Here is a 12299-nt window from a genome sequence, read left to right on the forward strand (position 1 = left end):
TCACAACATGGAAGTTCAGGGAGCTTCCAGCAGGCAATGTTTTAGGGGGTTAGCAGGTAACTACTTAAGTTTGAGACCAAGAAAGAGATGCACCACCTCCCCCTTCCCAAGTGGCTTTTTTGTTGTATACCTTAATAAGTGTGAAAACATGATTATTTGCTTTTACAGACCATTTCTGTAGTCCAAACACCACACTGCTCAAAAGCTTCCTGGGAAATGCAAGTTTTTTCCTTTTGGTATCTGTGTAAACACATATTCAGGCTGATTTGACTGAATAGGTGGCTATAGAAAATAATCTAGTTAATATTCATTTCCTGACCCTGCTACAAAACATTAACCAGTTTCATGTTATACAAACTCATAACTACTTATTTGGCTTCTTATGATTATGAATGCAAATATTTACTGAGGCTCTTATTTTGACATTTATTTAGATTGGATGAAAATAGAAATACATCCTAATTATCTAATGCTTAAGTATATAGATTTCTTACAAATGGACTTACTAGGCCATCTGCACCAAAAAATGCATTATGATGAAATTCCAAATGGTGGGAAGGAATTTTCTTTTTTGCAAATATAGCTTTTTTCTTATACTGTGAAAGGCATTCTTAACCTCCAGTACTTAAGTAGTCATGTTTTTTTTTTTTTTCTTCAGGCATCATTAGGTACAACAAAATATTGCAGTTATTTTCTAAAAAATATGCAGTGTCCAAAACCAGACTGCATGTATCTACATGAGCTGGGAGACGAAGCAGCCAGTTTCACAAAAGAGGAAATGCAGGTAAATGTAACGAATGGGAACCACATGAAATGTGGCATGCATGTATTGTATTGTATATAATTCAGTCTAATATGTGTATAATGTAGCCTTTTGCTCAGTGTTGCAGCAGAGATGAATTTTGAAATCCAAAAGGTGATTAACCAGTTGGATATTGGAAGTGAACAGTTAGTTAAAATTTTTCATTGCGTGCTGCTTTTAAAGGCTGAAAAGTCCACTGAGTTTCATTAGTCAAAAAGGTGGAGATAAACTCTTAGCCAAGAATTCAAATGACCTTGAGTTAGTTACTTGTCCTTTTTTTATACCAGTGCAAGGTAACATGTTATTTTAAATCTCTGAAAAAAGTTAGTGCAGATCCAGGTTTTCCTGTAGGTTTTGTGTGTGTGTGGCCAGTTATTGTGGCTTAACTATTGTACTGTCATTTGACCATGCTATCTGAATTCTGATATCCCTTTTAGCCTGTGAAGGGTATAAAAACCATTGGGAAATAAAATGTTGAGGGTAACTGTAATACAGCATAAATACTTATGTGGGGATTTTTTGACACTCTCAACATCAAAATGCTTATTATCTAGGATAGGGAAGCAAATGAATGGATAGCTTTACTTTCTCAAAGGTGGTGCATTCTGAGGTCTTTTGGATCTGGATCTGTCCCTCTACATGAGGTATGGTAAAGCTTTTAAACTCAATCTCAGGTATACCAGCCTTGCATCCATGCTGTGATTTTTGCATGTGGTCTGTCCATGAAGCAGGTGATCCCCACCCCTAGTGCTAGCACAAATGTACAAGTAGATTTTATTTCATGTGTTGGGCTGACGTAAGCCAGAGAATAAGGAAGAATGTCCATATCTATTAAACATTTTTTCCATAAATTAGCAGTTATTTCTGAGGAGTTCAGCTACATTTTGATAAATTAAAAAAATACCCTGCTGGTTCAGACAAATAGTCCCTGCAGTATAGATTTTGACGCAGATAATGGCAATAGGAGGTAAAATGCAAGGAGAACTTGCAAACCAGGCCACCTTCCCTGTTAATTTCCCTATGTGTCTCCCACCACCTAGATCTGTTGTATTATACATGTTTGAGGGTATGTTGCTGTCTAGGCTTTTTAGCTTTTTATAAAGCTGACAGCCATGAATTTATTTAATCCATTTTGAACCTGCTGATAGTGTCAACCTATAGTCTTTTGTGGCAGCAAGCCCCAGAAGTTCACCAGCTGTACTTTCTTTTGCCTGTGTTAAACTGATCTCCAGTTAGTTTTGTCAAGTGTCCCCTAATCTTAGCATTTTAGTACTCACTGAAAGCAAAACCCTTTTTCACCTTATCCATTGCCTTTGTGATGTTGTTAGACTTGATCTTATCTCTCTCAGCCTTCTCTCCAAATCACACAATTTCTGAGCTTTTAAACTTCTTTGTAAAGCGGTTCCTCCTTTCTGTGATAATTTATGTGGCCCTTCTCCGTGCCTTCTGTGTCCTTGAGATGCAGAGGTCAGGTGCATCATACTCATGATGTGGGGGAAGCAAAGTTGAACACAGCAGTCCTCAATATTTTTTTTGGGGGGGAGGGAGGTGGGTTGGGGTGGTTGTGGGTTTTTTAGTGCCATTCATAATGATGCCCAGCACATTATTTTTTTTTTTTTTTGTTTGGTTGCCAGTGTGTAATCAACTAACAGTTTCAGAGATGTATTGACAGTAACTTCAGTATCTCTTCTCTGAGCTGCAACAACCAGTTCACAGATCAGTAGAGCATTAGCATGGTTTAGGCTACTTTTCCCTTGGTGTGTTACCTGGCATGTCTCTAGTGAAGCTTATTTGCCACCTGTTTGTCAAGTTCTCTGGGGTTCTTTTGGAGTTCCTCATTATCAGCAGGGTAGTTCACTACTCAAAGAGCTTGATATTGTCAGCAAGGAACTTACTCTTGACTCCTTTCTTAGCATGCTGATGGTGTTGTACAAAACTGATGCCAGTCATCAGTCCTCATCACTTCCTTCTGCACCCTATAAGAGTGACCAGTAAGTCTTACCTTTGCCTTTTATCTTTGAACTAGCTTCAATCCACACAATCCTCTATCCCAGGGCAGCTTTGTAAATAACTAATCTCATAGAATGGTTTGGGTTGGAAGGAACTGCAAAGATCACCTAGTTCCAACCCCCCTGCCATGGGCAGGGACACCCTCCACTAGATCAGGTTGCCCAAAGTCCCATCCAACCTGGCCTTAAACACTTCCAGGGATGGAGCATCCGGAACCTCTCTGGGCAACCTGTTCCAGTGCCTCACCACCCTCACAGTAAAGAATTTCTTTCTAACATCTAATCTAAATCGACCTCCTTTTAGTTTAAACCCATTACCCCTTGTCCTGTCACTACACTCCCTGATGAACAGTCCCTCTCCATCTTTCCTGTAGGCTTCCTTCAGGTACTGGAAGGCCACAATTAGGTTTCCCTGGAGCTTTCTCTTCTCCAGGCTGAACAATCCCATCTCTCTCAGCCTGTCCTCATAGGAGAGGTGCTCCAGCCCTTTGATCATCTTTGTGGCCCTCCTCTGGATTTGCTCCAGCAAAGCCCCATGTCTTTCTTGTGCTGGGGCCCCCAGAGCTGGATGCAGTACTCCAGGTGGGGTCTCACAAGAGCAGAGTGGAGAGGCAGAATCACCTCCCTCAACCTGCTGGTCACACTTCTTTTGATGCAGCCCAGGACATGGTTGCCTTTCTGGGCTGCAGTTGCACATTGCTGGTTCATGTCGAGCTTCTCATCAACCAACACCCCAAAGTCCTTCTCCTCAGGGCTGCTCTCAATCCATTCCTCGCCCAGCCTATAGTCATGCTTGGGATTGCGCATGACCTTGCACTTGGCCTTGTTGAACTTCACGTGGTTCATGTGAAGTAACTTCTGGTATGAAACCTTATCAAGGCTTTTTTGAAAACTTTGTGGATCCTCTTTATGCTTATTGACACTATCATAAAATTCCATCGTGTTAGTGAAGTAGGATTCCCTTTACAGTTGTTCAGATTCATTCCCAGCAGATCGTGTTTACCCATGAACTTTTTTTTAAGATAGACTTTATAATCTTAGGATGGGTGGAGGTTGAACTTAGCAGTAGTAGTTCACAGGATCTTTTCTACAGCCCCTTTTTTTAGAAGGCAATGGCAATCTGTCAATCCTCTGGCCTAACTGCCAGTTAAAATTGATAGGCTACCTACCTTGGCCAGGAATTAAATTTCACGTATGAGTTCCTTCAGAAGTCTTAAGTAGATTATATTTGATCTTGGTGACTTAAATGAATCTTACTTTTTTGTTCCTTGTTACATTCCTTAAACTTTCTTGTTGATTTCTCATTGCTTTCTTGAAAATAATTAGAAATTACACAACTATTGAAAAGTGCATTGTGCTTTCAGTGCACCAGCTTTCTGAGATTGAATGTTTATTGTCGCAGACTTTGATTCTCTATTTAAAAAAAAAAAACAAACAGCGGATGAACTTATATTCTAGGTTCAATAATTGTTAATAGAGCTAAATATTGTGACAAACTGAAACGAACTGATAGAACTCCAGGAAGTCACTGAAAGTGAAGTTGGGAATTTAGGTAAGATAGGTTGGAGATGCTAAGTTTGGCCTGTGGATTGCTTGTTATAAATAAAACATGATTACAGCAAGCTCCTGTATAGGATTTTAATATTGTTTCTTTCTTATGTTTGTGACAGATAAGTGAGCTTAGGACTGGCCTTATGTTCCTGGCCATGATGTTCAGTTTGTTGCCACTGAAGTCTTAAGCAAGATGAGATATCCAGGGAGGTTTCTTCTTACTTAGCTGCTTAGTGTTTGCAGTGCAGATCTGTGCATCTGAGCTAGTTGCTTATATTCTATTCATAGCGGATGGCGAAAGAAGTATTTCCAGGGTGCAGTGTATCTCAAAGTTTGTGTTCAGGTGAACCACACTCTAGAACTGCACTTTTTTCTATTGTGGGTAGTGGTTTGGGTCTAGACACTGACAAAACTGGGTAAGATGATGCATACACCAGATGTTTCAATGTCGTCCTTTTTAAGTGTTCTGCAGGTTGACTACATAGACATATTCAGAATCAAACAGTAATGGAGAACTGGAGAATTAAGTAGCAAAAAATTGGAGCTATTTATAGTGTTAGACTGACTTGGTGTATTCAGATGAGATATGCAGTTGCCTGTCTAAAGGAGCCCATAAGGGAATTTAGTTTCTCAGCAGTACTGTTATTTGAATTTTGTCAAATATTCCTGCTTTTTTTTTTAAAGCACGTAATAGTTTTGTATTAAGTTGTAATATTTTTCTAGGAGGATGTCCACATTGCCTGTGCATTAGTTTTATTACAAATGTTAATTTTTAGGTGTACAAGTAGTGTGAGAGCTTTTAAATCAATACTGAAGATGTGATAGATAATAACATATGTGTTCCACACACAAGATTCAGAAGGCCTGACCATAAGTCTTAGCACTTGTTTCCTTTGCTAAAGGACATCTCTTAGTATCTGGAAACTCTAGATAAAAGCTATTGATAACTTCAAATTCACTGTTCTATTTTGCATTCTGATTCAACTCATTACAATACTTAGCCTGCAAATAGTATTTCTTAGGGTGGAGTGGTATAACAACCTACAAAAATGTGAATGCTCATCTTGAATTTGTTTTAGATGTCACTTCGAATGTTGGAGGGGTGTATGTTGCTGATTTTGTTTTAAATATTTAGCCACACAATGTTATAGGTAAGCTAGACTGAAAAATACTCTCTTCACTCATCACATTCAATATTCTAGAGTTGGATTGGGCCACCTCAATTTCTGAAAGCAAGAAATTGTTCTCAATTCAATTAGTTAAAAGAATATTCCAATTTTTCAGTTATTTTAAAAAAGGATTTATCAGTTATTGCTCAGATGATACTCCTTGTCATGTGATACCTAACACTCAGACCACCTCAGCTGTTTTTATTAAGCTGATATAAAGTTATTGCCATTTCAGAATTTTGGTTTAAAAGAGGTACTCCTTGCTTCTTCCCATCTTCTGAAAAGCTTAGTATGGTTGATATATCAAATGCAGACTGCCTTGGAGGTGTAGCTGTTTGTCATTTAGAAGGCATATCGTGAAGCTTTTAATTAGAGCTGAAAAGCAAGTTCTAATAAGGCTGTAACTATTTTTCTGCTTTAGAAGTCTCAAAAAAAAATTATAATTTTTTTTATAATACATCCAAGTGTATTCTAGGCAAGCTTTAGATTTATTGAGATCACATCTGTGCTGAGATTGAGAAGCACTGTTTTGAGTTTGTCAGGAGTGACCTGTTAAGTTGTTAAAGCTCAATTACTAAGCTTTGGGACTTATGTTTATATATTAAAAATATTTTTTAATATCTATAAATACATATATTAAACCAGTATTCATTCATTGTGAGTTTCTCCTTCCTTAGGCGGGTAAGCACCAGGAATACGAACAGAAACTACTGCAAGAATTATACAAACTAAACCCCAACTTTCTCCAATTATCTACGGGTACAGTTGACAAGAACAAGAACAAAGTGACAGCACTGCAGAGGTATGATGCGTAAGTACTGATGCTGGAATGCCTGCCTGTGCTTTCTGTCTGGCTATTCCCAAAGAAAACTTTCTTATTCCTATTGCATCCCCTAAGCTGCGTGCTCTTCTTAGCGGCTATTACGTGATAAACTCTGATACTGGTTTTCTCCATGCAGAGACATTTGCATCACTTTGTTCTAATACAAAGTGAGGGAGTTACTAAAGAAATGTTTTTTCTACTGTATGCATTTGGATCACTAGTTCAGAACAAGATACTCTTATTCTGAAAGAAAACCTTGTATTTATTTTTGCATAAACACATCATATTTATTAAAGACCAAGTGTCAGCTTTCTTGGTATGGTGTCATGATGAATGCAGGCTGTACTCTCACAACTGAGACACCTTATAGTCTTGATATGTGTTTTTAATTGTGTTTTTTACATCATGATTTATAGTGCAGTCCTTACATTAGGTGTAAGGACCATGGAAATTGAAAGTAAAATCAATTTTTCTTTTGTGTGAGTAAGAATTCACAAGATGTGAATAAAAGATTTCTTGCTTTCATCTAGTAAACTTAAATAATATATATTTCACTATGTTGTAATTGCAGATATCACTTATTACTGCTTGCTAAAATAATACTCTGAAGTGGTTTGTTCAGTAAGTTAAGAAAAGACTTCTGTCCATATAAGTACCTAGTCATACAAAGATAAATGAAAGCCTAAGGTCATCAGTACTTATTCACTCAAATGTTGTATTTAAGATAAAGAAATAAAAACTTAATTTCTTCCACTCCTTCTTGTAGGATTTTCAAAATGAGATGGGCAGAGTGGAATGTAAAAGTTAGATTGCACTTCATATGCACCTTGGCCTTGTAATCAGGGTTTGTGTTGTGTGCCAATTTATCCGCTACTGAATTTTTCAGGCAATTATTTGTCACTGGCAGCATCACCACACAACAGTTTAAGCAAAAAAGTGGGTACTGCATCTAAAGTATTGCCAGTGGAGCTTGAGTAAGCAGAATATAATTCTGAGAACTGGTATCCTAGCTGGTGTACTGGGATTACTTTCTTGAACTTCTGGAGGAAGTGTCATATGCTCTTTGACTGCAAGTGGTTGGGACCTCCAGTTGGGATCTCTACTTCAGGGCTGTGCCACTTATTTCTTGGGTGCTGGTTCAATATTAACTTGAAAGGTAGCGTGCAGTGAGTAAAGCAAATACACCAGTTCCTGCATTTGGGTACTGATTATTTTATATTCAAAGTCTGAACTAATTCTAATTTGAAACCTAACTATATCCCAGCTAAACATGATACTGGTGAGGAAAGAATGCTGTATCAGAAACTGCAGCAAACTTTTAAGCCTTCAGAAAGCAATTATGAATTGGAGTTTGGCCAGTCTGCGGTGCTAACATTTTGGCACTTGTGGAAAAAATGGCATGTTACTTTTCAAGGCAACAAGTGATCTGGAGTTAATTTCTGTTGTCAGCTGAACAGCATCATCACAACACAGACTCTGTTCTTTGGTAAGGGCTAGGCACTACCTTTTGGGTTGCAAAGTGAATTTCTTCTTGCAGCTGGGATTTTGAAATGTTTCTTCAAGTCTTGTCTCATCAGTACAAAATGTAGCTTGTGAGCTGGTGAATGTCTTACTCTCCTTCACAGCTTTCTGCCCAATTGGGTTCTCGTTTTTGTCTGATTCATTGATATGATATTAATATTTCTGGCAGTTTGTCAGAGCCCCTGACAATTTTATGATTGTTTCTGGGGTGCAGGATTTCTGTTTCACTCTGGAATTGAACTTGACTTCTAAATAGTAGATGTTTAATTATAAATATCCAGTAGTAGAAAACAGTTTCTTAAACTGTGCATAAATGCATTTTCACAATTGTGTTCTAATTTGAAATGTCCTACTCGCAGACCTTTTTTTCTTGCTGCTGAAGGCAAATGTTAAAATCCCCCAGTGCCACTTTGTGTATGTAGGTATTCATCTCTTGGTGTGTCACTTGATAGTCATGGTGACTGCATTCTCTTACAATTAGAGGTATATTCCACATTTAAAACAGGCCAAGCTCTTTTCTTTTTTTTTTCCTTCCTGCTGACCTTTTCCTAAAGAACTGAAATGAATACTTTCTTATGCTACAAGTGGAAACACTTGTTAAGCACTTGTTGGTCTTTTAGAGACCATCCCTTTAGAAGCATGCAGCTCTGAACGTAACCAAAACAATGAAAAAAAAAAACCCACATGCACAAAAACCCATACCAAAATATAAACCAATTTCTTTCTTTACCTTTCTCTTTAGATGCAAAACTGACTTTTAACTGTGACATTTTAAAATTAGTTTTAGTATAGAGATGGGTTTACACTGCAGTGAAGATAAATTTTGATATTTAAAATAAAACTGTTAATGGATTGAAACTCTTGTTATATCTAGATCGCAGCTCATTTTTGTAAGGGTGAGAATATTAAAATGACTGACGTGCTGGTGATGATGCGTCTTCAATATCTGATCAACTCACTATCTCTAACTTATGTCACATGTGTACAAAGCAAAGATGAGATCTGTAAATCAGGTCAAGGCTCTCATCTGTACATATTGTATAGGTATATGAGAAAAGATGGAGGTAGAAGAGCAAATCTTATAAAACTGAGATTTGAGGGTAGCTGGTAATACCAATTTTATCTGAATAAGAGTAGGAAACACTTGTGTTGGTATAAGCAGCTATTGGACTTTCCAGATTCTGACTGTCAACTTAGTAAATTGACCTAGAGATGTAGAGTAAATGTTGGACCATGTAATAATATATTCATGAAGGGGGGTATCAGGAGGAACATACATATTTTAAAAAAATTTTTTTGAAAGCTTGTTTCTTATGAAGACAGCACTTGAACACTAAGAACAGCATCCTAATTGAAGCAAATGAAAAGCTAAAGTTAATAAAGAACTGGAGAACACTAAGGCAAATCTTTTATAGTAAGATTGTAAGGTTAGCAGATGACACTGTATTTGAGTGCTTTCAGTTATAGATGATACTCCAACTCCTATTTGTATGAAATGTAACTATTTTCAGCAAAATCTTGGGCTTTGAGTCCTCTCTTGAACTTCTTTCAGATCTAATATGCATTCTGAAATGAAATTTAATGTTACTTTATGAAAGGGAAGTAATTATGGCCTTAAACTAGAAATGAAGAGAGCGGTAACTTGAACAGTGTGTTGGTCTGGTCTCATGGTCTATTAGTAAAGCTGTGGACTCTTGTGTAGGTGTAAAACACAAACTTCATCTGTTGGGGCCAGGCTTGATAGGGCCTGGAATATAAAACATTTATTTTTAAAAAAGAAGTTATTTAGTTCATGATTTACAGAACTTACAAATACTTATGGGATAAAGCAAATAATTCTAAAAGAGTTGTGTAGGTCTGGATACTTGAACTTGTTGGGTTTTTTGGGGTTTTTTTGTGGTGTGTTTTTGTTTGGGTTTTTTTTTCCTCTCCCCCAAATGGAAAAGTTTGGACTTCAGCATTGGCAGAGCAGCTATCTAGTCAGTGAAGAAAACAATTCCCCCCATCAGTTTTTCTCTCTCCCCTCCCTACCCCACTAATTCTTTTTTAAAGTCATCACCATTTAAAACCTGAGAAATAATATCCAGATAAATCTATTCTTATGGATTGTCTGGCACAAGGATTCATTTCCCCAGTGTTTACAATTTTTAAAAACACTTTCTTCGTAACTTGAACTCTTCTTTTTTTTTTTCTTTTTCTTTTTTTTTTACTCTTGCCTTTTTCCAGACCCAACAGTAATAACAAAGATGCCTGGCCATCATTACAGAGTTCAAGTAAATCAGCCAACGGTTTAACAATGGAACACAGGAAAACGCCTCCTATATTAGAAAATGGCACAGACCCAGAACACATGACTCCAGATGGTGCAGACTCAGATTTCGGGTAATTGTGCTGCCTTTTATACTTCAGATAGCTTGCTTTCTCTCTCACTGATTGGTGTGGAGGGAAATGATTCTCCAGTCTCTCTCTCTGGTTGGAGAGCTGGATTCAAATCCTGATCAGGTCACAAAAAGCTGGGCTTAGCCTAGCCCATGGCAAAAAGACTGATTGGCAGATTGTGCAGGAGAACCCTAATGTGAAGTTAGTAAGTGATGGTACAGGTAAGGGCTGAGGGGAACTGAATAACCAGGGGATCGACAGCTTATATAGCTGCATAGTCCCAGCCAGAGCTGAGCCCTTCATTTCTATACAGAAGGTTCCACAAAATTTAACATGCCAGTTGCTATACATCAGGAGGCTAGTCACTTGGAAAAGCTTCAACAGAAGGAAGATAAATGTTAGGGCTGAATATCTGTCATCTCTTTACAGTGGTGTGTTCCAGAAACACAACTGCAGAGGTAAGGGTTCCCTGATTATCACTCTAACAGGAACAATAGGGCAGCAGATTCAACTCAGGTTTCGTGCAGAGAAAGTAATTCATCTGCTTGCAATAACTTCCTTATTGCTAACCAGTATTTTTTCCTCTTTTGGTGCCCTCCTTGAATAGAACTGGTGTCTTTTTCCATCATAAGCATCACTTGCAGTTCCAATGATAGTCTGTAGTTGTGCTGTTTTGGGTTTTTTTTTATGGACCCCCTTAGGTAATATCAGCTGGGCTCATTCAGAGGTTGGATGGGAAAATAACAAGGTAAACACAATATTTCATGAGGTGGTGTTGCCGACTAAGTAGCTGATCTTCATTTTAAATCAGTATTGAAGCAATGGTTTAACATTGTGAGTGCTGTTGAAAGTGATACCTCCTTGTTAGGCTTAATAGCAGTCTCGTTGAGGTGTGATCAGGGATCCTATGGTTGCGTCTCAGTAGTGACACGCAACTTCCTTATCTTTTCTGAAAAGAATGTACTAAATGTAGATAAAAATATTGTAGCAAGTAGATAATGAATCTTGTTCATTCCTGAGGACTAGAAGCCTGTCTTACAATTAAAGGCTCCTTAGTTAGGTTCAAGTATAATAAACATTTTTCAGCACTTAGATTGTCATTAAAAGTTGTCTTACACATAACTTTTTAAACTACAGCATTGTGACTTTCTGTCAGCAGCTTTAGGAAAAGAATGTGGCTGGAATATCAGTTCTACAATCAGAATGATTGCATAGTAAAGAGTGTACAGCAAACTTCTGTGCTATAGGTGTTCAGAAATTACTAACTTGAGGCACTTTGTTCCAAATGGAAGAACTGTATTCATGTTGTTTGACCACTGAGTAGAAAGTATTTGTAAATCTTCACTAGATTAATGCTTGTTAGCAAGTATATTCCTCTGATTTTTTTTCTTTTATAGTCATGAATACTTCATCTATCTTTTTGAGATACCGATTTCAAGATTCTTTACACAAAAATTGTTTTCATTGATGGCTTACTCTTACACAGTTTCTTTCAACTCTAGTTATTCTGGATTGGGGAGAACAAACATGGGGGGAAGCAAGCTTATGGATTTTCGACCTTAATATGCGGCTCTGCAATATTTAAACTTTGTAGCAGCAAGGGATGTTTGAAAACAAGGTTTAGCTAGAATCTGAAGTCTGCACCCAGTTAAAATAATTACTATACATATATTTGTCTTGTGCTAACACATCATGCCTGTAATTTGACTTGTATCACATTCTGGCTTCTTAATGGAACTGAATTTCATGTTCTCTTGGTCCTTGTTTGTAGGACCAGTATTTTGGACTGTGCAACCTGATGCTTGTGCATCTTATCTTATGGGTAGATTAAAATGAAAGTATCTTAAAGTTGTAAAGCAGATATTTTAATCCGAACTTGAACTAATAATGTTTCATTAGTGTGGTATTTAGTATAATTAAGGCGACTCACAGATGCCTGTCAGACTTGAATCCTGAGATGTGCCATTTCAGCTGAGTCATGTTAATTCCCAGTGAATAGATTTATGAGGTGGTTTTCTGCATTATCTGTTATTCTCTATATGTAT

At 37.5% G+C, this 12299-nt stretch overlaps 1 protein-coding gene across 8 annotated transcripts in view; it reads left to right on the forward strand.

The window, feature by feature from the left end:
- CNOT4 (CCR4-NOT transcription complex subunit 4) overlaps positions 1-12299 on the forward strand; it is an 83537-nt gene that overhangs the window by 48879 nt on the left and 22359 nt on the right. For 4 of the 8 annotated variants that reach the window (XM_054836389.1, XM_054836398.1, XM_054836408.1 and 1 more), the window contains exons 6-8: positions 659-784; positions 6209-6342; positions 10102-10257. In XM_054836389.1, the coding sequence (XP_054692364.1) occupies positions 659-784; positions 6209-6342; positions 10102-10257 (416 nt within the window). The remainder of the gene's footprint in view (positions 1-658; positions 785-6208; positions 6343-10101; positions 10258-12299) is intronic. The other 4 variants (XM_054836417.1, XM_054836449.1, XM_054836428.1 and 1 more) reach the window with 3 other exon arrangements.

Source organism: Grus americana, chromosome 1 (genome assembly GCF_028858705.1).
Source record: "Grus americana isolate bGruAme1 chromosome 1, bGruAme1.mat, whole genome shotgun sequence".
NCBI lineage: Eukaryota > Metazoa > Chordata > Aves > Gruiformes > Gruidae > Grus > Grus americana.